We start from the raw sequence: 22,333 nt of genomic DNA, 5'->3' as shown, positions 1-22,333 counted from the left end.
ACAGGCTAGTTAAAGAATACATAATACCTTTTTACACATGTGCTTAAAGGCCTTAAAAGGTGGGCTTGAGCAAGTGTACCCAAAAGCCTGTAACTTATCAAGGAATGCTTAGATCTTCATATATGATTTAAAAAGAATAACCTCTGAAAATAACTATTATTGAGCAGAATTAGCCAAAGAGTGGTCCTCTGCTGCCATAAACTCATTGTAATAACATTGCCAATCACATTTTGTCAAGGTTTATCGCTTCATTTGTTCATTTGAGGTATCAGGGTTTGCAATTATATTATCACATTATGATTACTGTAAGAGCGGGAAATTATGTCCCATCATTTATTTCAAGTATCTAGATCAACAAAAAAATGTGTTCAAAACCTGAAAATGGTATTATAAAGGGGAGACCTGGACTAAACGTTTTGTTTCTTGTCATTCCTTATAGGATTGCACAATATTAAGTAATATATTTTAACGTCTTTAAGGGTCATAAATAGCTTGAACCCTGATAATTGCTGCTTGCAGCTATATTTTATGTTTATTTTCCTTGTTCAATTCGATAAGCTGTTTTTAGACTTATTATTAATAATTTTATAAATGTTAGGCTACATTTAACTATGTGTAGGAGAATACCTCAATCACTGCCATAGTTAGTAGCCAAGCTTAATGAATTTGGGCTGTTGAACTCCAGAAAATAGTCTGGGAACCCGGGGCTTTCAAAGTATTTTTAAGGTAGTGTAATATCTTGACATGTCCGCGCATGAAGCTACAGACTCAGCATGTCCCTGATGATTATCAGTAAAGCTAGCTAGTATGTATGTAGCTAGCGAAGCCACTGACTTCATGCAGGTGTTAAAAATATAACATCATTAGCTAACGTTAGCTAGCTAGTCACAAAAAGCTAACATAACTTTGCCACAATGAATGACTACCATTTTTCCGAAAGTATAAATTAAAAGTAATTCAACAGTATAGTAAAATATACTACTGCGCTCTGGATAAATAAAGAATAGTTTAACTTACTCCTTGGTTCATCTTCCGTTTCACTACCGGCCCAATCCACACCACAAACACCAACACTTTAAGCAGGTTCTGAGCAGCGTGTTACAATAGTATCGGCAATCCATTGCTCTTCCTGTGAGACCCGGATGTAAAGTCTTGAATTTTAAGACCTGAATTTTTGTAGCCTGAATTTGTGAGGTTGAAATATAATGTGTCGAAATATTACCTGGCGAATAATGAAGATGGTATTTTAACGACTGAATATTTTGGAACCGTTTTTTAGGAAGGTGAATATGTGTGCATTGAATTTTGAATGCTGGAATTTTGTTTTCAATCAAAATATACAAACCCAATGAATTGCAGAGGAAACTAATTCAAGCACTGATATAGTGGTGTTTGTTTGTTTTTTCAATTTGTGTCAAATTGCTGGGCAGAAAAATTCAAGTATTGTTACTGAGATATGTTTTTATTCAATTTATGTAATTCAACATGCCATTTTGCCTTGAGGACATTTGGCACTATTATACTTCCATAGCTAGTGACCAAAAATATGCAATAAACAAAAATGTTATACCCTTTGTCTTTATTCCAGCCCTGCACACACAGTTCATTCACAAGCAATGTCGTGAGGTTCATCCTAATATGCTTTTTAAGCCATGTTGACTGCTTTTCCTAAACTATCTGGTGCAAATCCTCTATTTCTAAAATAAAATAATAATAATAATTTAAAAAAAGAAAAAGAAAGTAAAGTTTACTTCAGGATGTTTTTAAGAACATGTTAAACAAAATCAGTTTTATGGAAACCCTGGAAATACAAAGGAAATTTGAAACTGTGATTTCCTGTAGTGAATGACAGTTCATGATCTACATTGCTCTGACAGGGTGTATCATTAAGTTTTCATTATTGATGTCTCAGGCAGGCCATTACTTAATGCAACAGTAATTTTCAATTTACAGCACGTTTCTACTGATGAGAATATCAGAAATTAGTCTCACATTTTTGAAAAATACATAAATATTCAGCTAGATAATGGAACTTTGTGGATAGTTAAAAGATAATTGCATTTTGCAACATGTTAAACACTTTATAGAAATGTGAATGTTTACATTGGAAGGCACGGAAACATATTTACAGGATCAACAAATGCCACACTTCAGGCCAGTGCTTCATATTGTTGAGTCCTGTCTGAAATATTACATCAGCTAAATTGCTATTTGTGAGTGTATGTACTTAAAACATATTTTACATACTTAGCCAGTAATCACAAATAATATAAAATGTAATGAAAATTAATTTGTCAAAAGGTCTGAGTCAAGTGTGTCCAAGCATTCGTCTAGTAGTAATACTTCCGGAATTTATTGGATCCAATGTAAATTGGTGCTTAACTTTTGAAATAAAGTTGGAAGAATGCGTATAATAATTAGAAGTACATCCACTATGCTAAATGACAATGTTTGCTCAGTCCCAAATTAATATTTGTCATCTGAATTAGTGCCTGGCCCTAGAAAGGAAATGTAGTGATGTAGAAATGTTTTCATCTGCAGTATACTGAACATGAATATATCAGCAGAAGAAGATTTCACATTCAAAGCAGGAAGAAAGTTGACTGCCCAGCAAAACTATATGTCAGATATATATTAAGGTAAATTTGACATTGTCATGGCCCATTTCAATGCACACAATAAGTAATGTAATGCATAGAGTCAAGAATTTCCTATGTTTAAATAAGAGATTCAGGTCTGCCAAACAAAGGCTATTTCTCATTAGAATTTATGCACATTGTTAAGGTAATTTTTATTATTTCATACAATTATTTGTAATTATTTCAATATAATTAATTTAATATTTATAATACAAATGTCTGTTGTTTCTCAAGTGGTTTTGCTTAGGAACCCAGTATATGCATTATGCATTTGACATTAAGTGGTGGTGAATCATTCTTACTACAGGTTACAGTAGTTACAGTAGTAACCCCCTGTCCATAGCCTGATTACAGGCCAGTAACCCACCAGCTGAGAACCACTGCTGTAAAATGTATAACTTTATTACTATTTATAAAGGTATAGTATAGTATGGTGAAAGGAGTGCACTCTTTATTTCTGTCTTATGTAAGGGGCAACATATTAGATGGGGACTACTTAACTGGATATTTTTCAGACAAATACTTATGGTATGTTGTTTTTGACAGACATGACAACTTTGCTGTGAGAGAGAAAAGTTATAGAAGTGAAAAACAAGCAGCTATAAAGGGGATTTAGGAGTCAATAAAAGAGAACCCCGCTGCCACTTCTTAAGTAATTCACGTAGGGCTGCATGATTATGGACAAAATGATAATCACAATTATTTTCATCAATATTGAGATCACAATTAGTTATCATGATTATTAATTGATTTTAGGGGCAACATATTGTTATTGCACATTCACGTTTACATAAATAGACCACTGCTTTCACCTCCATGTTGTGCTACATTCCTGCTCATGTACAAATCTTTGTGTAACCAGCTACTCAAAGACTGGCCACTATTATAGGTAACCACAGATTCGCATGACAGTAATGAGTAGTCAAGGTATATAGATGTTCGGAATTTGTCCAGATCAGAAGATCATAGGTTCAAATGCTGAAGCCAAAAGTTGGATTACGACAGTGAAATAACAACACAAGACACAGAGATTAGTTTAACTGCATATATTGAATGCAACGCACGATAAGAACAAGTGCAATGGCAAAGGAATAATATGGAAAAGTGGAAAAGTAGGATCCCAAATATACAAAAGAAGAATATCAAAATAATAAAAGCTCAGTACAGTTGTGAGTGCACTCAAATTTGACTAGACCTGGGTCTGTTAAAATAAAAGTTCACAGTCCATCGATTGCACCGATATTGTATTAATGCAAGGTGGGTCTCTTCCTCTAGGGAAAGCAAGTGTCAGTGTGCACACAGTTCTGCCTGACCCCTTGGGCCAAGGTGAAACAGATCAAGGCTCTCTGGCTCAGTGTCTCTAGGTTGCAACCTCCTAACTACAACCAGGCTCTATATCAAGTGGGGTTGGCTCGCCATCCAGTACTGGAACAGTTCCTCCAAGGATCTTCAGAATCTATGGAATCAGTCAACATTAAATTACCTTACAGCTAACACTATTGACATTGCTGTCATAGGCTAAAGCTAGTATCAATAAACTCAATAAACATTCAAAATACACTTAATAGCCCTAAATGCATGAATGAAGTGCATGAAAACCAGCTCTCCGTTATCATTCACTAATATAAGTGTCTCAACAGGCCGCTAGGCCTCAAGGGGGCAACGGTTAATACACACAATTTAACAATCGACGTAAAACACAGTTAAAAAACATATAACTCCACTCACCAGCGGTAGCAGTCCAGAATACCATAAAATATCACGTTTAACCAGTAAATACATTTCTATTATGTTAACAGGGATAATACATTTTAGCCGTTAGCTTACAGCAGCACAGGGCGTGGTTGCAAGCGCTGTTTACATTGAGGTAAATTTGCATATTCAGTTCAGTTCAATTAAATTTTATTTGTATAGAGCTTTTTAAAATAGACATTGTCTCAAAGCAGCTTTACAGAAATATCAACACGGTATACAGATATTAAAGGTGCAAATTTATCCCAACTGAGCAAGCCACTGAGTGGCGATAGTAGCAAGGAAAAACTGTCTAAGATGTTTTAAGAGGAAGAAACCTTGAGAAGAACCAGACACAGAAGGGAACCCATCCTCATCTGGGTAACAACAGATATTGTGAAAAAGTTCATTATTGACTTATATGAAGTCTGTATGGCCTTAGAAGCAGCCGTAGTCCCAGCAGTCTGGAATTGGAGTAGATTAGAGCTCCATCCAGAGGCAGGACATCCGAAACGGATCAAGCAGGTCCGGAGATCAGAAAGGATCAGGATCTCTAGTATCTCCATAAAATTGTGTGTGTCTCGGCAGAAGGAGAGAGGGAGAGAAAAGATTATTAGGACTGGGAATTAGCATAATAGAAAGTCTAGTCAGGGTAGGCTTGAGTAAACAAATACGTTTTAAGCCTAGACTTAAACACTGAGACTGTGTCTGAGTCCCGAACACTAATTGGAAGACTGTTCCATAACAGTGGGGCTCTATAAGCGAAAGCTCTTCCCCCTGCTGTAGCCTTCATTATACGAGGTACCGTCAAATAGCCTGTATCTTTTGATCTAAGTAGGCGTGGCGGATCATGGAAAACCAAAAAGTCGCTTATATACTGTGGTGCGAGACTGTTTAGTGCTTTATAGGTTAATAAAAGTATTTTATAATCAATGCGAGATTTAACTGGGAGCCAATGCAGTATTGATAAGATTGGGGTGATATGGTCGTATCTTCTGGTTCTAGTTAGGACTCTAGCAGCTGCATCCTGAACTAACTGGAGTTTGTTTATGTTCCTACTGGAACATCCAGACAGTAAGGCATTACAGTAATCTAATCTAGAGGTGACAAATGCATGAACTAGTATTTGTGAATCATGTAATGACAATATTGAGAGTATCTGGCAACCTGAAGTGTCACTGAGGAAGCAGCACCCTTCGAGCTAATGCTATTACATTAATTTCTTCTAATCTCTATACTTTACATTTATTTACCTTACGTTATAGAAATATTACTGACACTATTTTAGATAAAACAATCGTAGCGTTGCGCTGTCGCTAAATTTGATGGGTTTTTTTGTTTTTGTTTTTTTTTTTACAAACATCCGCGACTAGCTTGTAGCCCGTAGCCCGCTAGCATCACCTACCGCTAGCCTTGTTTACGTTTCACATTTCTCATTTACCGCTGTTCTGTTTAAAAAACAAATATGTCTGCTGTCTCTCCGGTTTTGAGTGCAGATGAGGACTCGCTCGAGCTTCACATGGTGCGGCTGGAACTGGAGGATGTGGAGAAGCAGATCCGCGGCCTACTCGACAAGCAGGCCCAGCTGCTGGAACGACAAACTGCGCTGGAAACATCTTGTGCCTCTGCCCACATTTCCAAGGTAAGCACACAGCGTGGTATTTCCACTCCCAGCCCCTCTACGCCGTGTGTTTCTCTGTGCAGGGACCGTGCACCTAGGACTTTCTCAGCCGTGGTCTCCGTCACGCCGGCGCCAACACACCTCGGGCCTTGGGTGAACCAGCGGCGGAAGGCGCTGGCTGGACCCTCTCCACCTCCGGTGTTCGAGATTCCAACCAGGAACCGCTTCGCCCCTCTCCGTCAGACCAGACCCAACGCTGTGATCGTCGGGGACTCCATTGTGCGGAACGTCCGTGTAGCCTCATCTAAAGGTAAGGTGCGCACACACTGTTTTTCTGGTGCTTGTGTCCTTGATGTCGCTGCGCAGGTATCCGGGATCCTGAAGAAGGACGAGCGCATTGGAGCGGTTGTGCTGCACGCGGGGACGAATGACACCAGGCTGCAGCAGACGGAGGTTCTGAAGAGGGACTTCTCCAGCCTGATCGAGACGGTACGAGGCAGATCATCGTCTCTGGACCTCTTCCCACATACAGACGTGGAGCAGAAAAGTTCAGTAGACTTCTAGCATTAAATGATTGGTTAGTCTCTTGGTGTAATGAGCAGAATCTGGTGTTTGTCAATAACTGTTCTGTTCTGGGAGCGTCCTAGGTCGTTTCGTCCTGATGGCCTGCACCCCAGCAGCCTTGGAGCGGAACTGCTGTCAGACAACATCTCCAAGGCGCTACACACCAAGTGACTGCCTACCATAAGTACATCTTCCAATAATAACAACATTCAGTATTATCAATGTTCAATTAAAAATCTGGCACCGGTAATACATATTATAGAGACTGTGTCTGTTCCCCGAGCTATACAGATATATAGAAAATTTCGGAAAGTCTATCTTCGTAACCTAATTAACATAAAATTAAATCATATTGAATGCACAGCCAGCACTTTTGATCTGAGGCTAGGACTATTAAACATTAGATCTCTTGCATCTAAGGCTCTTATTGTTAACGACATCATTACTGATCAGGAATGTAATTTAATGTGTTTAACAGAAACTTGGGTTAAACCAAACGAGTACATAGCATTAAATGAAGCCAGTCCTCCTGGATACAGTTATGTACATCAGCCTCGTTCAACTGGTAGAGGAGGAGGTGTTGGTCTCATCCATAGTAAAAATCTAGTCGTCACACAAAAACCTAAGCATAAATTTAATTCTTTTGAAATTCTTTATACCAGTATAAGTTATGTAGCCACAAAAAATAAGTCAATTCCTCTAATTATAATTTACAGACCCCCAGGGCCATATACTGAATTTCTTAGTGAATTTGCAGACTTTGTCTCAAACCTGGTTGTGTCTGTAGATAAAGCATTAATTCGTCTGAGACTTTAATATTCATTTTGATAACCTGGAAGACCCTCTAAGATTAGCGGTTGTGTCCATCTTAGATGCAGTAGGGATTAATCAGAACGTAATCGGGCCTACTCATAATGGTGGTCACACTCTTGACCTCATACTAACATACGGACTAAGTATAGAAAATATTATAATTTTTCCGCAGTCTGAAGTTGTCTCAGACCATTATCTTATCTCGTTCATAATACGTATTGATCATAATATTTCCGCCTCGCGTCGCTACCGCGTAAAACGTACCTACACATCAGCTACTGCACCGAGCTTCATAAATAACCTCGCAGAAACATCAATTAGATTTGGATCACAGTCAGATCCCATAGAACTCGATCATGCGACTGAAAGCTTGGAGTCAACACTCCGCTACACGCTAGATAGAGCGGCTCCACTCAAAAGGAAAATAATTAGAGAAAAAAAATTAGCACCCTGGTATAACGATCAAACGCGAACCTTAAAATGGACAACTCGACAATTAGAACGTAAATGTCGTCAAACCAAACTGGTGATTAGCAATATCAGATCAATGTTTAGAGTGTTTTGCTCCGCTTAGAGAGACTGAACTAGCTACATTAATCTCTTCAACCAATTCATCAACTTGCATACTAGATCCCGTACCTACATGTTTGTTTAAACAGATTTGTCCAGGAGTAATTGAACCACTTTTAAATATAATAAATTCTTCCCTAAGCACTGGCTATGTACCTAAATCACTTAAATTAGCAGTTATTAAACCCTTGATTAAAAAACCTGATCTTGACCCGTCTCAATTGTCCCGCTATAGACCAATATCAAATCTCCCCTTCATCTCTAAGATTTTAGAAAAGGTTGTAGCAAAGCGGTTATGCTCGTACTTAGATAGGAATAACATTCATGAAATGTATCAGTCAGGATTTAGACCTCATCATAGCACAGAGACAGCGTTAGTTAAAGTAGTAAATGACCTTCTACTGACCTACGATCAGGGTTGTGTCTCGCTTCTTGTGTTACTCGACCTTAGTGCAGCTTTTGATACTATAGATCACACTATTCTCCTTGATAGATTAGAAAATGTTGTTGGTATTAAGGGAACAGTCCTCTCCTGGCTCAGGTCTTATCTGACCGATCGTTATCAGTTCGTAGATGTAAATGGTGATTTCTCCATGCGTACTGAAGTTACTTTTGGAGTTCCACAGGGTTCTGTTTTAGGCCCACTGCTCTTTACTTTATATATGCTACCCCTAGGTCAAATTATTCGTAAACATGGAATTAGCTTCCACTGTTATGCTGATAATACACAGTTGTATGTTTCAGCGAAGCCAGAGGACAGACAGCAGCTTAGTAAAGTTGAGGATTGTGTAAAGGACATTAGACATTGGATGTTAACTTCTACTGTTTCCTTCCACTTAATTCTGATAAAACAGAAATACTTTTATTAGGCCCACGTGTAGCTAGAAGTAATCTTTCTGATCACATAGTTACTCTGGATGGTCTTTCTGTTTCATCATGTACAGCAGTTAAAGACCTTGGAGTGATTATTGACTCCAGCCTATCATTTGATGCTCATGTAGATAATATAACTAGGATAGCTTTCTTTCATCTCAGAAATATTTCTAAAATAAGAAACATATTGTCACTACATGATGCGGAAATACTAGTTCATGCATTCGTCACCTCTAGATTAGATTACTGTAATGCCTTACTGTCTGGATGTTCCAGTAGGAATATAAATAAGCTCCAGTTAGTCCAGAATGCAGCCGCTAGAGTCCTAACTAGAACTAGAAGATACGACCATATCACACCGATATTATCAATACTGCATTGGCTCCCAGTAAAATCTCGCATTAACTATAAAATACTTTTATTAACCTATAAAGCACTAAACGGTCTTGCGCCACAATATCTAAGCGACCTTTTGGTTTTCTATGATCCGCCACGCCTACTTAGATCAAAAGATGCAGGCTATTTGACGGTACCTCGAATAGTAAAGGCTACAGCAGGGGGGAGAGCTTTCGCTTATAGAGCCCCACAGTTATGGAACAGTCTTCCTATTAGTGTTCGGGAATCAGACACAGTCTCAGTGTTTAAGTCTAGGCTTAAAACGTATTTGTTTAGTCAAGCCTACCCTGACTAGATTCTGTTCTACTACTTTGCAGTCATAATAATCTTTTTTCTCCCTCTCTCCTTTCGCCGAGCCCCACACAAATTTATGGAGATACTAGAGATCCAGATCCTTTCTTCCTCTGGATGGAGCTCAAATCTTCTCTAATTCCAGACTGCTGGGACTACGGCTGCTCCTAAGGCCATACAGACTTCATAGAAATCCATAATGAACTTTTTCACATTATCTGTTGTTACCCAGATGAGGATGGGTTCCCTTCTGAGTCGGGTTCCTCTCAAGGTTTCTTCCTCTTAAAACATCTTAGGGAGTTTTTCCTTGCCACCGTCGCCACTCAGTGGCTTGCTCAGTTGGGATAAATTCACACCTTTAATATCTGTATACCATGTTGATATTTCTGTAAAGCTGCTTTGAGACAATGTCTATTGTAAAAAGCTCTATACAAATAAAATTGAATTGAATTGAATTGAATATATTTCTTATCTTAGAAATATTTCTGAGATGAAAGAAGGCTATCCTAGTAACATTATCTACATGAGCATCAAATGATAGGCTGGAGTCAATAATCACTCCAAGGTCTTTTACTGCTGTACATGATGAAACAGAAAGTCCATCCAGAGTAACCATGTGATCAGAAAGCTTATTTCTAGCTACACGTGATCCTAATAAAACTATTTCTGTTTTATCAGAATTAAATAAAAGGAAGTTAGTTAACATTCAACATCTAATGTCCTTTACACAATCCTCAACTTTACTAAGCTGCTGTCTGTCCTCTGGCTTCGCTGAAACATACAACTGTGTATCATCAGCATAACAGTGGAAGCTAATTCCATGTTTACGAATAATTTGACCTAGAGGTAGCATATAAAAAGTAAATAGCATATATAAAGTAAAAAGCAGTGGGCCTGAAACAGAACCCTGTGGAACTCCAAAGGTAACCTCGGTATGCATGGAGAAGTCTCCATTTATATCTACGAACTGATAACGATCGGTCAGATAAGACCTGACCCAGGAGAGGACTGTTCCCTTAATGCCAACAACATTTTCTAATCTATCAAGGAGAATAGTATGATCTATAGTATCAAAAGCTGCACTAAGTTCGAGTAACACAAGCAGCGAGACACAACCCTGATCATAGGCCAGTAGTAGGTCATTTACTACTTTAACTAACGCTGTCTCTGTGCTATGATGAAGTCTAAATCCTGACTGATACATTTCATGAATGTTATTCCTATCTAAGTACGAGCATAACTGCTTTGCTACAACCTTTTCTAAGATCTTAGAGATGAAGGGGAGATTTGATATAGGTCTATAGCTGGACAGTTGAGAGGGGTCAAGGTCAGGTTTTTTAATCAGGGGTTTAATAACTGCTAATTTAAGTGATTTAGGAACATAGCCAGTGCTAAGGGAAGAACTGATTATATTTAAAAGTGGTTCAATTACACCTGGACAAATCTGTTTAAAGAAACATGTAGGCACAGGATCTAGTATGCAAGATGATGAATTGGCTGAAGAGATTAATGAAGCTAGTTCGGTCTCTCTAAGCGGAGCAAAACACTCTAAACATTGATCTGATATTGCTACATTAACATCTAATGGGTTTGTTACAATACTGTCTGGTTTTAATTTAATAGCCTGAATTCCACATCTAATATTTTCAACCTTACCAATGAAAAATTTCATGAAATCTTCACTGCTATGTAATGATTGAGTGTTTCTCTCTGTAGTGGTTTTATTCCTAGTTAATTTTGCTACTGTGTTGAATAGAAATCTAGAATTGTTTTTGTTATCTCCTATTAAGGTGGAGAGAGAGTTTTCTAGCATCGCTAAGAGATTTCCTATATTTCAGGAGGCTCTCCTTCCATGCTGTTTGGAATATCACCAGTTTGGTTTGACGCCATTTAAGTTCTAATTATCGAGTTGTCTATTTTAAGGTACGCGTTTGATCGTTATACCAGGGTGCTAATTTTTTCTCTCTAATTATTTTTCTTTTGAGTGGAGCCACTCTATCTAGCATGTAGCGGAGTGTTGATTCTAAGCTTTCAGTCGCCTGATCGAGTTCTATCAGATCTGATGGTGATCCAAATCTAATTGATGTTTCTGCGAGGTTATAAAATGGCAGACATTAGCATATAGGTGAGCGGAACATAAACTCACCAGTGCAATGGAACGGCAGGTTATCTTGAGCATGCCCTCCAAATTAGACCCTCTTGTGGTATTCCACAATGTTAGTAGTTTACACCCGCAACAGAAAGTAAGTACCAATATACCACTACGATGATTCAGTTGCCAATGGCATCGCCACTGGCATCACCACTGGCATCACCCTCACTACCGTGAATAGCTGAAAGGCGGGCCTAACCATTCTATTGGCTGGGATGGAGTAACACAGAGGCTAATGTCCCGATAACAATATGCCCTCTTATTGGATGATGTCAAGGTTCACAAAAAACTCCTTTTTAGTTCACAAGAGATCTTTTCAGCATAACTCGCTTTTATATAGTTGTGTTAAATATCCCATACACTCTCTTTCTGGGAGCCAAGAACAAGTTGTCCCTCTCTGAGCAAAACGAACTTCTTGGCCACCTGTGTGAGATAGCTAGTGCCCCAACTGAATCATTTTGTGATAGGGAGGTTGACAGACTGAAGAATTACAAGAAATAATTTGAAGTCAGACATTATGTTGACACAAGGTGGCTATGTATTCGGGAGGTGAGGTACTGCACTGGACATGTTCTGTGTTCCACATGTTCAATTATTGTACACTAGATTTAGATTGGTATAAAAGGCCATCTCTGCTTGAAACTGTTATGTGCGAGTTCATTGCTATCCTACAGTAGACTCAACTTCATCTACAGTAGTGAATGCAAGGCATACAAAACAGATGTTCCAACGTTCGTGAGAGACAGACCCAGGAGTTTTGTCAAACATTTGCTTAAACAGTATACAAGCAGCTTCCATCTATCCATAAGAGAATGTCGGGGTACTTGGAAAGGAATCATTCAAGGTAAAGAGTGAGACAACCTCTGGATGGTACAGCATAGAACTCAATGACTCTGAAAGGTACCTATCTTGTGAATGTGTCCTCTTCAAAACAACGTTCTTACCATGCAAGCATTTCTTTGCTGTTTTTAGTCACACATGGGGAGACCTTAGCTCAGTGTACTGTCAAAGCCCATATATAACTCTGGATTTCAGTGCTGCTCTAACCAATCCGCCAATTGCTGAAATCAGCACTCAAGAAGACTTCTCTACTTATGTTTGTGTTAGTCCTCTGCCTTGTCCAAGGAAGCAGACACAACAGTGAGCCACAGTCAACTGGTGTAGGAGCTGGTCAGCGGCATCTACGCAAAGAGCTCAAACATTTATATTGATGTATCATATATGTGCACTGACAAGGAGGCAATTCAGAATGCATCTTGTGTTCATGAACTTAAATCTAGTTTACCCAAGGATCATGGCCTGGTTCTCCAGCAGCAAGAAGCTGTCAAGCAAAACCTTCGGGCTTTACCAAGTTGCTGTAAGAAGGCCAAACAAAAAACTGTCAGGAAACGTAAAATGAGAGTGATGGCAGCTGAAAAATGAAGGTTTGTTTTATTACCCAAAAAATTATGTAAATTAAAAAAGTAATCAAAATTTGAACTTTTGTTATCTTATAGCAATATAGTGCTATACAATGTTTGCCAAAGTGTTATTTTTGTAAATTATGTACTATTTCCTTTTCTGTTTTGTTTTGTTGACCTGTCAACTTTGTGTATAGTACACATGGCTTGTGTTGGCATTTGGCAACCTTTTTTTAATAGTCAATTGTTGAAAAGGGCTCTATGTGCTGTACAAATGATGGCATTTCCATAAAAAGTCTAAAAAGACAGAGAGGGCAGAAGACACAGAGATGGACAACGACTTGCTTCAAGCAATATGCAGTTACTGTACTATTAATGAATCTGTAATTTATTTATTCATTTACATGTGATTCATTTACATGTGATTCATTTTCATGTGATTCATTTACCTTTTCTCTTCTCTCGTCCCTTCCCTTTCCCAAATATTTCATTGAGAAGAAGAAACAAAAAAAAAAAAAAAAAAAAAAAAATACATATAACACAGTGTAGCACGTAAAGATGAGGAAACAACATTAATAAATTGAAATAAACTCTAACCCAGTCAGAGCATCAAAACAGAGAAGCACATTAATACAGAAGTAAATTTAAGAGGAGTGAGCCCACAAAATCTAGACGAAGTAATGCACCGACAATATCTTCTTTATATCTTCAATATCTTTCTTCCCAAAGCTTCTTAGTAGTGATGAACATTTTGCAGGCCATGCAGCAGTGAAGAAATGGACAAAAACAGTGGATCTATTCCTCTATGATCTGGTTTTTGTTCCTTTGCACCTTGGCTTGCACTGGGCTTTGGCTGTAAAGTAATTTATGAATAACAATGCCTTTGTAACACATTGTTTCTATATCTATACTGTATGACTAAAAATGTAAAACACTTTGTATATTTACTCTTTTACTTATGTCTTTAACCTTTTACCTCCATTTCTTATCACCAGGTAATTGAGTTCAAATCCAAGACAATCCAGTGCTGTGATTCCTTGGGTCAGAGACATGATGATATCTGCCACATATTTGTCATGATTCCCCCTTGAAGCAGCGTGCTCTAAGCGCAAATGCGCGAGCACCTGCTTTTCTATTGTTGACAGTAGTGACATCTGGACAAGTGTGTTTTGTTTATGTTTTTGTTTACTGATACGGCCAACCAATTTCTGCTCAAGCCCAAGTCTACTGATATGGCCAACCAAGTTCTGCTCATGCCTGAGTCTACTGATATGGCCGACCAAGTTCTGCTCACGCCTGAGTCTACTGATACGGCCGACCAAGTTCTGCTCATGCCCAAGTCTAACGACACGGCCGACCACGTTCTGTTCAAGCCCGAGTCTACCGACCCAGTCGCCCAAGTTCAGCCCACGCCCAAGTCTACCGACCTGGTCACCCAAGTTCATCCCATGCCCAAGACTACCGACACAACCACCCAAGTTCTGCCAAAGCCCAAGTCTGCTGACACGGACAACCAAGCTCTGCTTACATTCCAGTCGGCTGACATGACCAGCGAAGTACAGCTTGCAGGCTCTGCTGAGTACATCGCTCTGCCTTCCAGTTCAGCCAGGGACGTCGCTCCGCTTTCATGCTCCGACGAGGACGTCGCCCTGCTTCCCTGCTCTGCTGAGTACAGCGCTCTGTTTTCCTGTTCAGCCGAGGACGTCGCTCTGCCTTCCAGTTCAGCCGGGGACGTTGCGTTGCTTTCATGCTCCGACGAGGACGTCGCCCTGCTTCCCTGCTCTGCTGAGTACAGCGCTCTGTTTCCCTGTTCAGCCGAGGACGTTGCTCTGCTTCCCTGCTCTGCTGAGTACAGCGCTCTGTTTCCCTGTTCAGCCGAGGACGTCGCTCTGCCTTCATGCTCCGCCGAGGACTTCGCTCAGCCTGTCTGCCCGGCTGTGGTCGTTACTCTGCCTCCCTGTTCAGCCAGGGACGTCGCTCCGCTGTCCTGCTCCGCCGAGGACGTCGCTCCACCGTTCTGCTCCGCCGAGGACGTCACTCAGTCTGTCTGCCCGGCTGTGGTCGTTACTCTGCCTCCCTGTTCAGCCAGGGACGTCGCTCCGCTTCCCTGCGCCGCCAGGAACACCGTGCGGTTTCCTAACTCTGCTTGGGACATTCAGCCCAGGGGGCCGGGGCGCCAATGAAATGGGATGACTCATGGCACTCCGGGAGGAGTGCCTTTGGGGGGGGGGGGGGGGGGGTTCTGTCATGATTCCCCCTTGAAGCAGCGTGCGCTAAGCGCAAATGCACGAGCACCTGCTTTTCCATTGTCGACAGTAGTGACATCTGGACACGTGTGTTTTGTTTATGTTTCTGTCATGTCTCCTCCCTGTTCTGTCATTGGCTGGGATTTCACGTGTGTCTGTATTGCCCTCAGCTGCTAGCAGTTTAGACGCTGATCATGTCCACATTTATACCGCGCGCCTCCCAGCACACAGCGTGGAAGATTATCGTAGAGTTAGATTAGTTCGTATAGTAGTCATAGTCTCGTTTCATGTATAGAGTTAGTTCACGCTGGATTATCCGCTCCCAGTTCCTCGTTATAGTTCATGTTTCTCGTTTTGTTTATCGACCCTGTTTTCCGTGACCACGACCTTGATTCATGTTTAACCCTGTGTATGCCTGTTTGCCGATCGCCTGACCTTCGCCTGTTTTGGATTACGTTTTTGGATCACGTTTTGGATTTATCTGCCTGTCTCTCTTGTAAAATAAACACTGTTCATTCTGCACTTGCATCCGTCCTATCTCCACTCCATCACGATACGTGACAATATTGTTGTGAGTTATGTCCAATTGATGCAACTTTGGTTTTATCATCAAACTGCTTTGAAGCTCTCATGTGCAATTAATTTGAGGAGTACAAAATCAAAAAAGGATGCATCTTGGAGGCTTTTGGAGGCTTCCAGATGGACCATCGGCCGAATGAGAACCAATGTATACATACCACCATATAATAAATTATAGAAATATTATTTAAAATGTCCTTTTATGCTAAGTGTTATACTTTTAATTGTGTGTCTGGGCAATTCCCAAACAGACAAATGGGAATGACTGTGGTGTTTTTGCCTGTAAATGACTTCATTTCTCAAGGAAAGCCACTTACTTTCAGACAGGTACACAACCAAGCTACAATTTTTTTTATTATTATTTCTGACAAACCTGATTCTTAACACATTTATTTTTGCTATTTGTAGTGTAGACATTCTGTCATATGAAAAGTGATGGTGTTGGAGATGGTACATCAGAAGATCCTATAAAGATTGTGTCCTGAGACATACAAAATGTCCTGCCTTCTTGTTCTACTTGCTGTCAACATTTAATCTTTTATTTTTGAAAAAGTTGAGTCTGACCAACTAGTTGTCAGTTTGGTTTTTTAGAATAGCAGCAGAAACAAGTTAGTAAAAACCAAGGTTTAATTGCATATTTTATCTGAAATTCTCTTAGAACTTGTATAAAAATCTGTCAGATAATTAGTGATGCAGTGTAGCTGGATAATATTCTAACAGAACCCCTGTAAACACAGACAGCTATTTGATGCACATGTAATTCAGTGCGGACAGGTATCTGGCTTGAAACCCCTGTAAACAGTCATGTATTTGATGCACATGTGACCTGTCACTTTATAAAAGGACATAATAGGCCTACCTTTAGATAATTACCTGTCTTTGAATTTTAGGTACATAAGAATCATGCAGTTATCAGTGAAAGCAGGTGCAACACTTTTATTTAAACTGGATTACATTTACAGATCTCTGGGGTGAAAAATATTTTTGGTCAATAGGGAAAGTTCAGAGAATTGATGTTTCTGGTGAGCTCATCAATTCTTACCTTTACTGTTTAATTCAACAACACAGTTTGTTTTATTTTCATTTCTTTTTTATTTTTGTTAAAAGTGTTTGGCAGCGGATCCTTAAGTGTTCCAAGAATTCAGATTGTTTAAATGGAGCGAGTGTGTGATATTTTAGTGTGTGACTTTGAATAGCTATTTAGTTACTTTGACAAATTGACATTCTCAATTTGAACAGCGGCAAAATAGAAAACACCGTCGGTGATGTCGATTTAGTGCACATGATCGGTGACCTATGCAAATTATGAATTAGGAGAACGCCTACTCTACAGCGTCACATTTTTAAGCTGTACTGAAACCCATTAAAATAAGTGACTGCTGATGTATTCCACGCTTTTACCGCAGTGTCCCTGCAACTTGGTGGACATATTTTTTTTCTGTACTGCGCAACCATCATTAAAGACCTAGCTAAATGACTTAGGTACAGACCTTAGTAAGAGTCTTTACAAGAAAGAAAAGACAACTCAGATTAGAAAGTTAATTTTCCTAAATGTTTATTATTTGCATTATAAGAAGTCAGTCAGATGTCTGGTGCAATTTATATCAATCTGAAGTGAGTATCAGAGCAAGGACAGGAAGAGGGGATAAAAAGCACCATAAGAGGGCTTCACTCCGCAGAAGGCCTGTTTCATTGTTTAGCAGCAGTCAGGCTGAAGCTACCACGCTGGTGAAACTGCATGTCCCTTACACGTCGAATAGACTGAATCTGAGGTTGGAAGGCACAAAACTCATTATAGTGTCTGTAGTCTCCACACTCAAATAGATACTGGTAGCCTCTGTAGCCTGGGTACTGGTATCCCACCCAACTAGAATTAAAGAAAGAGTTAAAGAGCGTCGGTATTCAAGTCATAATCATAGACTTTTAACAATTATTTTAGGACACAAATAATTAATGAGTTGTGCATTCAAAAGTGACTGTTTGTACACATTTAGAAGTAATGAATTTAATTTTAATAGATAATAAATGTAACATCAATGGACTGGTTTAAAAATTCAGAAGAAATAGGAATGATTCTCTATGTAACGAATAACACATGTCAAACCATGCTGCTACATGAAAATAATCCATGCCTGGCAGGGCAACTGGAGCAACGGGGGCGAGCTGGGATTTGACCCGGCACTTTTCAAATTACTGGGACGGTGACCCAGCACTTCAGGCAATAACAGATAGCTCTGACTTAAAACACCAGTCAAAAGTTCCAGTTCAGCTGGGGGGTGGGACATTTCTCCTAAAGGGGCTCTCTGAGCGATAAAGGGTTCACTGCGCTTTGGTATCACTAACATTTCAATATTTTAAGTGACATATACACATATTCTGTATTCTGAATCGATTATAGGAACATTATTTAAATGACATTCTTCAAATAAAGTAACTAAGTCTTGCTGGAAAAATGTTTAGTGAAACAGACAGTTACTACAGTGACATATAGCCTCTTGCGGAATGTGAACTACTATGGCATTCATTAAAAGGTGTGTTGTGCCCTGTTATTGTATTATAATCAGACCCTGGCTCTATATAGGACTAAAAGCAAAATACATAGTTAGTCTGTATGATTTTATAGATAAATGATAAATGTACCTCTTCTGTCAGACAAAAAGATGATGACAGACCAGCATCCTAAGATCTGAGTTCCCAGAAAACATAGAGGTATGCATGTAGCATCAGTTTAAGCACCAGTTAGCAATGGTTTTCCATAGAAGTGGAATGTAACCGAGTTAACCCTAGTATTGCATAAGGATGACGTTGTGGATTCTTTACTGTTTCTGTCAATAAAAGCATCAAATTTTGCCCCACCACTTTTGGAGTAGTGGTGCCACCCCTGATGCCTGGATGGTTGTGATAGGGCACAACAGTACATTTTTTAATCTGTTTATTTCATGGAGCATCCCCATACCAGCTTATGAATGAGCTGTTACTATAGAAAAAAATATGTGTTAGAACTAGCACATAAAAATAAACCCATTTGTTTATGATACAACCCGAACTACTGTCCGAGCCATGCTTGATCTAAAGTGAACTTGTATATACAGCGTAACTCACTTAAATGTTAGAAGTGCTACTTTGTTTAATTCAATTCAATTCAATTCAATTTTATTTGTATAGCGCTTTTTACAATAGACATTGTCTTAAAGTAGCTTTACAGAAATATCAACATGGTATACAGATATTAAAGGTGCGAATTTATACTGCTGATACTGTGCGCATTCATGTTGACTTGGCGTTACTTTCTAAACCCAGCGGAATTCAGTGTTGAGGAGATCATGCTGAGTAGGGATTCTGATTTGAGGAAGGTTTTTTTGGTCAGGAATTACAAATTCCAACCTCTAGTTGAATGCAGTATTACTAAGGAGTAATGCTGCATTCTACTTACCTCAAAACTGTAAAATTGGAGCTTGTAATGACGTAATTTTCAATCTCTATGTTCATATTTTGTTAGCGACAATCTAGCTAACTGTGACTGATGTATATTTAACTCCTCAAAACAGCGATCTGTATGGTCAATGTTATAGATTTAACAAGAGGATATGTCTATACGTTAATTGACCTAAAGCAATTGCTTTTATATATTGCATAAATGATTGAATGGTGAGAAGTGCTACTTTGATTGCTGCTGGTTCTGTGTGCAGCCATGTTGATATGACATCACTTTCTCCACTCAGAGGAACTCAGAGTTGAGGAGACCATCCTGAGCTTCCGAATAGGAATTCCACACACTAGTATTAGTTGGTTGAGGATCCCTAGCTCGATCCTGAGGTTGGGCTACTGTCTGTGTGGAGTTTCACATGTTCTCCCTGTGTTCACCCCGTGTTTGTGTGGTTTTTCTTCAGGTTATCTTGTTTCCTTCCACTGTCAAACATCATGCAGGTGGGTGGACTGGCTATGCTAAATTGCCCCTAGGTGTGAATGTGTGTGTGCATTGGACTGGTGTCCCATTTGCAGTGAATTCTCCTACCTTGTACCCAGTGTTTACAGGGTTGGCTCTGGACCCACCACTACCCTGATCAGGATAAAGTGGTTATTGATGATAAATGATGGATAAATAATTATTTAATACTCACGCCCCACCGGGAACTCTCACGCTGCCCACTCGGTCACAGAAACCATGTGCCCACAGAGTGGGGACATCATCCTCATGGATCTCCATCTTGTTGCCCTGGAAATCAGACAGCTCATACAGGCAGATCTTGTGCTCCATGGGGTCCTGTGTATTGGGGTTAAAAGAGGAGAAATTTCTGAAATGTAATGAAATGTACACAATATGGCCAAAAGTTTGTGGACACCCCTCCTAATTCTTGATTTCAGATTTTTTAATCATACACATTGCTAGAAGGTACATAAAATTGAGCACATAGCCAAGTAATTGTCATAGACAAACACTGGCAATAGAGTGGGCCATACTGAAAAGCTCAATGTTATAGATAATTATAAACATATAATTAAATGCCATCTTTGCTACAATTCAGTTTGTGAGATTTTTAAGATTTTGAAAGTGAAGGCTCCTTCCGGTTTCTGCATGACTGTACCCCTGTGCACAAACACTGAACATGTTTGGGATGAATTGGAACTCTGATTGCGCCTAAGCCTTCTCACCCAACATCACCCAACAGTGGCTGACCTCACAAATGCTCTTTTGACTGAATGGGCACAAATTGCTACAGACACACTCCAAAATCTTGTAGAAAGCCTTTGCAGAAGAGTGGAGGCTGTTATAGCTGCAAAGTGGAGGGCAACTCCATATTAATTCCAGTGGTTTTGGAATGAAATGTCCAACAGGCTCATATAAGTGTGATGGTCAGGTATCCACAAACCTTTGGCCCTATAGAGTATTTTCTGATATGTTATGCTGAGAAAGCTGTTGTATTTACCATGCGTATGGGCCTGAACGACATGAGGCAGTCACTGCGGTAGCTGTTGGACCAGGTGTCCCAGCGAGGATACTCACCCTTCTCCAGGATAAACATCTCCCCACGGAAGTTAGTCTGCTCAAAGGCAACAAAGCTAAACAGACAGAGAGAAAAGCAGAACATGTGCCAGACACAGATTTGCAAAAGATACAGTCAGATGATCAAGATCACGAATGAAGCTAGGAAGAAGAACAATATAAGTACACATAGAAGAGGAGGAATTGCTAAGTGTATTTGATATTATTACTGATCTGTATAAACCTTTTCTATAACCATTTTACATTTTTATATAATAAAATGTTTTATACACATTCTTTTAGTGAGAAACTTACGGGCCGCACTCTACAATGATACTTTTTACTCTATCAATTCCATGGTCACAAATGTTCATGCACTCATTGTAGATCTCCATCATTCTGCCCTGGAAATTTTCCTGGTCAAACAGCATCATCTGGAGGGAAAAGTGTAAGTGAAAATCTAAGTACTAAATACTAAACATACTAAACCAAAGTAAAGCTGGAAATTTTTGATTAGCTATGAGTTTATTTTAGGTGAGTACTTTTGTGTTTAAACCACAATGTTGTGATTTCCTACGTGCTATTAAATAATTCTCTGAACATTTTTGCTTGGAAGAGTAAGAAAACTTACTCTGTAGTTGCCCATTCCAGCATCTCCAGTCTTGGTGGTCTTGCTAGATGCAGGAGGGGCAGGGGCACCCTTATCCTTGGCATCAGTGCCCTGGCTGGAGGCGGACTTAGTCTGAGACATGTTGATGGGGTTCTAGAGAGTCTGTGGGTAAGAGTGGAAGGGTAGAAAATGTCATGGGATTTCGTGGATATATTCCAAATATCCATAGTGGGTCAACATAATGAAGGATGGTAAATCCATGTGAGGACATGGTGAACTTTGATTGGTTGGATTGAGTCTGGATAGGATTTTGGGTTACCAGTATTACCAGGCTACCAGTATTTTAAATGGTAGACTTAATTCCTTAAATAACAATCCTTTCTGCATCCATTTTGTATGTGTTTGCAATTATTGGCTTCTTACCTGCTTGAGTATAGCTGTACCGTGTGGCGTAGGCTGGCCTGTGCTGCTCAATCCATCCATTACCTTACCTTTTATACCCTGGCAAGGGGAGCATGGAGGGGTTTGACTTATAATAGAAACATCCCTGTCATCAGAATGTCTTAGCTCTAAAGCCATGATGTTATCCCACTGCCCAGAAAGCTCTGCCTGATTGTCTGTATGCACTTTAGTGTCAATAGAAAACCCTGACAGTGTCACTTTGCTCTTTATAATGGTGCTGGCATAGACTGCGTTCGGATGTGAGGAATGTATAGGCCAAAGGTCAGTTCATGCTAATCCTCCACCTGTGTCCTCTCGAATCATATATACATAGTATTGTGAAATAAACTTAGGCACATGCAAAGAAATGCTGTAGAGAAAAGATGCCTTCAAAATAATGAAATTAAATGTCTCTCCATTAAA

General features: G+C 39.5%; 2 protein-coding genes across 11 annotated transcripts in view; one reads left to right on the top strand and one right to left on the bottom strand.

Annotated features, from left to right (window-relative positions):
* LOC128635196 (uncharacterized) overlaps positions 1–16,374 on the top strand; it is a 21,691-nt gene extending 5,317 nt beyond the window's left edge. For 3 of the 10 annotated variants that reach the window (XM_053686850.1, XM_053686851.1, XM_053686849.1), the window contains 3 exons: positions 5,867–6,538; positions 6,639–6,722; positions 9,564–9,953. In XM_053686850.1, the coding sequence (XP_053542825.1) occupies positions 5,890–6,538; positions 6,639–6,722; positions 9,564–9,637 (807 nt within the window). In that variant the 5' untranslated portion in view covers positions 5,867–5,889 and the 3' untranslated portion in view covers positions 9,638–9,953. Of the gene's footprint in view, positions 1–2,544; positions 2,640–5,866; positions 6,539–6,638; positions 6,740–9,563; positions 9,954–12,930; positions 13,075–14,045 lie in introns of those variants that run through there. The other 7 variants (XR_008398096.1, XM_053686852.1, XM_053686848.1 and 4 more) reach the window with 7 other exon arrangements.
* A 1,039-nt stretch (positions 16,375–17,413) lies between these two features.
* Positions 17,414–22,333, bottom strand: crybb1 (crystallin, beta B1). Its single transcript, XM_017488407.3, has 6 exons — positions 21,893–22,333; positions 21,491–21,631; positions 21,175–21,293; positions 20,804–20,936; positions 19,997–20,139; positions 17,414–17,742 (listed from the first exon to the last, which is right to left on the bottom strand). The coding sequence occupies exons 2-6, from the start codon at positions 21,608–21,610 to the stop codon at positions 17,565–17,567; spliced, it is 693 nt and encodes a 230-aa protein (XP_017343896.1). The 5' UTR covers positions 21,611–21,631; positions 21,893–22,333; the 3' UTR covers positions 17,414–17,564.

This window comes from Ictalurus punctatus, chromosome 16 (assembly GCF_001660625.3).
Source record: "Ictalurus punctatus breed USDA103 chromosome 16, Coco_2.0, whole genome shotgun sequence".
NCBI classification, from domain to species: Eukaryota; Metazoa; Chordata; class Actinopteri; order Siluriformes; family Ictaluridae; genus Ictalurus; species Ictalurus punctatus.
Note: the sequence above shows the minus strand (reverse complement) of the source record. Positions and strands in the feature narration are given on the sequence as shown.

Bases quoted from the DNA above. Each gene is read 5' to 3' on its own strand.
- crybb1 (XM_017488407.3), bottom strand. From the start codon at position 21,610: ATGTCTCAGACTAAGTCCGCCTCCAGCCAGGGCACTGATGCCAAGGAT. The intron at 21,294-21,490 runs GTAAGTTTTCTT...TTTTCCCTCCAG, and splicing joins CTGGAATGGGCAACTACAGA to ATGATGCTGTTTGACCAGGA. The intron at 20,937-21,174 runs GTAAGTTTCTCA...CTGTCTGTTTAG, and splicing joins ATCATTGTAGAGTGCGGCCC to CTTTGTTGCCTTTGAGCAGA.